At 49.5% G+C, this 5,000-nt stretch overlaps 1 protein-coding gene across 1 annotated transcript in view; it reads left to right on the top strand.

Moving 5' to 3' along the window:
- LOC125038504 (teneurin-a-like) overlaps positions 1 to 5,000 on the top strand; it is a 24,633-nt gene that overhangs the window by 13,367 nt on the left and 6,266 nt on the right. The window contains exons 5-9 of the mRNA XM_047631980.1: positions 1 to 43; positions 163 to 1,416; positions 1,708 to 1,936; positions 3,251 to 3,376; positions 4,479 to 4,636. The exon at positions 1 to 43 is cut by the window's left edge and continues 99 nt beyond it. Coding sequence (XP_047487936.1) covers positions 1 to 43; positions 163 to 1,416; positions 1,708 to 1,936; positions 3,251 to 3,376; positions 4,479 to 4,636 — 1,810 coding nt within the window. The remainder of the gene's footprint in view (positions 44 to 162; positions 1,417 to 1,707; positions 1,937 to 3,250; positions 3,377 to 4,478; positions 4,637 to 5,000) is intronic.

Below are 5,000 nucleotides of genomic sequence, written 5' to 3'. Positions count from 1 at the left end.
CGCGCCCTTCACCACCAGCTACACCTTCGGGGAGATCCGACTGGTAAGCCCTGACTGGAATTCTTCCTTTCCGTTCCTGACTCTGATTAGTCTTGCCTTTTGTGTTCTTAATCATTCCTAAGGATTTCCGTCGCGCCCTTCTCACGCTCCTTCGCTCCCCAGCCCGTGACGATCACGCTGCCTTCGGGCCGCACGTGGGACCTCCACTACGACGAGCGGGGCGGCCTCAAGTTCGTGACCACGCCCACGGGGTCCGCCCACTTCTTCTCCATGCAGCCGTCCTTCGGGTACTTCATCTTCACGTACACGCCGCCCGGGTCCACGCACTCGTACCGCCAGTACCTGGACCACGCCGGCCGCCTCCTGCTGACCACGTTCCCCGCCGGCGCCGCCAAGGTGCTCTACACGTACACGGAGGCGGGGCAGCTGAAGGAGATCGTGTCGGGCGACGGCAAGACGCAGTTCGCCTACGGCAGCGACGGCCTCATGTCGGAGACCACACACGAGGAAGCTTTTTTAGAGTACAAGATGGACATGCTGTACACGGGGCGCCTCCTGGAGGAGCACCGCGTCGACTACGGCGCCAGAACCGGACTGAGCAACGTTAAGTTCACGTACGAGTACGACTCCAACTTCCGCGTGACGAGCTTCGCCGGGCGCATCGGCGGCCAGAACCTGGCGCCGTTCGCCTTCGCGTACAGCGCGGCCACGGGCGGCCCGTCGCAGATCGGCCACTTCTCGGTGGCGCGGCCGCGGCTCAACGAGACCGCCATCCAGGACGGCACCGCCATCTTCTCGCGGCAGCTGAACGCGCACCTGCAGGTGGCCGAGTCGTCGGTGACCATCCACAACATGCAGGTGTTCAAGCTGCAGATCCTGTACAACTCGGACGGCAAGATCAAGCAGACCAACACGTACACGCGCAACTTCCACACGAAGCCCTACACCAACACCAAGAACTACACGTACGACGCGGACGGCCAGCTGACCAGCGTGGAGGCCAAGGAGCCCTGGAGCTTCACCTACGACGCCAACGGCAACATGCTGTCCCTCACGTACTCCACCAACACGATTCCCATGAAGTACGACTCGCAGGACCGCATCGTCAAGTTCGGCGAGGGCGTCTACCGCTACGACTCCCGCGGTGCCATCGTCCAGAACGCCCGCGAGGTGACCTACCAGTACAACGCCCGCGGGCTCCTCGTGCGAGCCGCCAAGTCCGGCCGCTTCAACATCAGGTACATGTACGACCACGAGAACCGCCTGGTGGCCCGCAAGGACAACTTCGGCAACGTGACCCAGTTCCTGTACACGGACCAGCGGCACCCCGACCAGGTCACGCACATCTACAGCCCTCGCGACGGGAACCTCATCAGCCTGGTCTACGACGACCGAGGTCACATCATATTCGCGCAGGTAAGGCAGCATCTCTGTCTTGTGATTGTATATACCATATATACAGTATGCTTACACCTGAAATATATACCTATACTTATACACAAAATACACCTGAACTATATAACTGAACATATATCCATACCCAGAGCCTTAAACTGAGCGCACAACTGATCTAATACAAATAACATATTGATCCAACAAAAATAACACACGTAACTACAGACCAAATACACCTAGAAACTGACCTTAAATGCCCCCACACTCAAAATATCCATCCAAAACCCACAACCTCTCTCCTCCTTTCTGTAGGTTTATCGGAACAAGTATTACATCGCGACGGACGAGTGCGGAACGCCCGTGATGGTGTTTAACCAGTATGGCGAGGTCGTCCGCGAGATGATGCGCTCCCCTTACGGCCACATCATGTACGACTCCAATCCTTACCTGTACTTACCTGTGGATTACTGCGGCGGATTACTCGAGACCCGAACCGAGCTCGTCCACATGCCCCGGGGAAGGATTTACGACCCGCTCATCGGTAGGTCTTGCTTGTCTCTCTCCCTTTTCTTCTCTCTTCGTTTCTTTTGTTCCTTTTTTTTCGTTAGGGTTTATTATTTGTTTTATTTTTCATTTTATATATATTTTTTATCGGTTCTCTCTAGTCTCTTTCTGTTTCTTTTTCATTTTTCTCGGTCTCTATCTATCCTGTCTTTCTTTCTTTCCCTTCCATCTGACCTTTGACCTGTGACAGGTGACTTATTTTTGCCCTCTCATATTTGTTTAAGCTTCCTTCCTTCTCATTTTCATCGGTTTATATTTATCTATATACTCTAATGATTTCTCTAATCGCCATCCAAAATCTAATCCAAACTCCGCCCCTTTCTTATCCAAACCCCGCCCTTTTCGTATCCAAACCCCACCCCTTTCTTTTCCAAACTCCGCCCCTTTCTTATCCAAACCCCGCCCTTTTCTTATCCAAACCCCGCCCCTTTCTTATCCAAACCCCGCCCCTTTCCTATCCAAACCCTGCCCCTCTCCTATCCAAACCCCGCCCCTTTCCTATCCAAACCCCGCCCCTTTCTTATCCATACCCTTCCCCTTTCTTATCCAAACCCCGCCCCTTTCCTATCCAAACCCCGCCCTTTTCTTACCCAAACCCCGCCCCTTTCCTATCCAAACCCCGCCCCAATCCTATCCAAACCCCGCCCCTTTCTTATCCAAACCCCGCCCCTTTCCTATCCAAACCCGCCCCTTTCCTATCCAAACCCCGCCCCTTTCCTATCCAAACCCTGCCCCTCTCCTATCCAAACCCCGCCCCTTTCCTATCCAAACCCCGCCCCTTTCTTATCCATACCCTTCCCCTTTCTTATCCAAACACCGCCCCTTTCCTATCCAAACCCCGCCCTTTTCTTACCCAAACCCCGCCCCTTTCCTATCCAAACCCCGCCCCAATCCTATCCAAACCCCGCCCCTTTCTTATCCAAACCCCGCCCCTTTCCTATCCAAACCCGCCCCTTTCCTATCCAAACCCCGCCACTTTCCTATCCAAACCCTGCCCCTCTCCTATCCAAACCCCGCCCCTTTCCTATCCAAACCCCGCCCCTTTCTTATCAATACCCTTCCCCTTTCTTATCCAAACCCCGCCCCTTTCCTATCCAAACCCCGCCCTTTTCTTACCCAAACCCCGCCCCTTTCCTCTCCAAACCCCGCCCCAATCCTATCCAAACCCCGCCCCTTTCTTATCCAAACCCCGCCCCTTTCCTATCCAAACCCCGCCCTAATCTTAACCCCCTCCCCCCGCAAAAAAAAAAAAAAAAAAAATGAGCATCAACATCGCCTTCTCTCTCCGCAGGCCAATGGCTCTCACCGGCTTGGGAAGATGTGCCAGGCAGCGTCCTCTCTCCGGCTCGCCTCACGCTCTACCGCTTCAACGGGAACGACCCCATCAACGTGCATCTGAGGCACTGGAAGAACTACGGTAAGGCAAAGGCGGCGGGTAGATAGGTAGGGAGGGTGGGAAGGTGGGAAGGTGGGAGGGAGGGAGGGAGGGAGGGAGGGAGGGAGGGTGGGTGGGGTGGGTGGGAGGGAGGGAAGGTGGGAAGGTGGGTGGGAGGGTGGGTGGGTGGATGGGTGGGAGGGAAGGTGACAGGGAGGGAGGGATGGAGGAAGGTAGGTAAGTAGATGAATAGATAGGTAGATGATAGATAATAAATAGGATATAACTGGGCAAACAGATAAATTATAATAATTATGATATTTAAAAGGATGATGATGATAATGGTAATTATAATAGTAACAATAATAGTGATAATGATAATGATAGAAACAACAACAGCAATAATACCCATAGCATGGTTAAGATGTTAATAATATTAATAATAATAATTATGATAATTTTATTAATGATATTGATGATAATATTATAATGAAATGGTAATTATAATTAAGATGATGATAATGATGCTGATGCTATTGATCATAATCATGATAAAAATGATGATGAAAATAATAATAATAATAACAATAATGATAGTAATAATGGTTTTAAAAATAATTATAAAAAAGTAGAGATGGTTGATGATGATAGGAGCTTTTTCTCAATAACAACTAATGTACGGTTTAGTTTTCCTATATGTTAATTGACATATTCTTTTTCTTGCTGAAAAGGGAATTCATTCTTATTTTTTGATAATGACTTACTGTATTTTTTATATTTTTAATGAAATTTATTCTTGTTTTTCTTGCTTGGAACATCTTTATTTTCTTTCCCTTTTTTCCTCGCCATTATCTTTTAAAAGGGGAACTAATGTATTTTCTTCCGCATTATCTTTTAAAAGGGAGAACTAATCTATTTTCTTCCTCATTTTTTTTTAAAAGGAGAAGCTAATGTATTTTATTCCTTTTTTTAAAGGGAGAACTAATGTATTTTCTTCTCTTCTTCTCCAGAAGCTAATGAATTTTATTCCTTTTTTTTTAAGGGGGAACTAATGTATTTTCTTCCCTTCTTCTCCAGAAGCTAATGTATTTTATTCCTTTTTTTTAAAGGGGGAACTAATGTATTTTCTTCCCTTCTTCTCCAGACCACAAGGCTTGGCTCTCACGTCTCGGCTACAACCTGGAAAGTCTGGCTCCTCAGCTGGCGTGGGCTTACACACCTAATCCCCCGTCACTGTGGGAAGCTTTTACCCACACCCCAGCCACCCCCACACGTGCGGCTGTGTCTCCCTTCTCGGAACAGGTGGGTTAGACACTACGGGATTCGGTGTGGGTTAGTGTTTATGTGGGGAGGTGGGGGGGGGGGGTGGATGTGTGTATGTGTGTGTGTGTGTGTGTGTGTGTGTGTGTGTGTGTGTGTGTGTGTGTGTGTGTGTGTGTGTGTGTGTGTGTGTGTGGTTGGATGTGTAGGTATAAGTGTTGGTGTATGTGTGTATGGGTGTTTTTTGTGTGTGTGTGGGGAGAGGGGGGGGGGTTAATGTGGGTGTGTATGTGAGTGTTGATGCTTGTGTACATGTATACAGACTTACAAACATCCATCCCTATATAAAGACATAAAAACATACATACATCCATATACCCACGCATCCATGCATCTACACACACAC

The sequence above is a fragment of the Penaeus chinensis genome, chromosome 25, assembly GCF_019202785.1.
Source record: "Penaeus chinensis breed Huanghai No. 1 chromosome 25, ASM1920278v2, whole genome shotgun sequence".
In the NCBI taxonomy this organism is placed as follows: domain Eukaryota; kingdom Metazoa; phylum Arthropoda; class Malacostraca; order Decapoda; family Penaeidae; genus Penaeus; species Penaeus chinensis.
The sequence above is the reverse complement of the archived record's forward strand: the minus strand, read 5'-3'. Positions and strand labels throughout refer to the sequence as shown.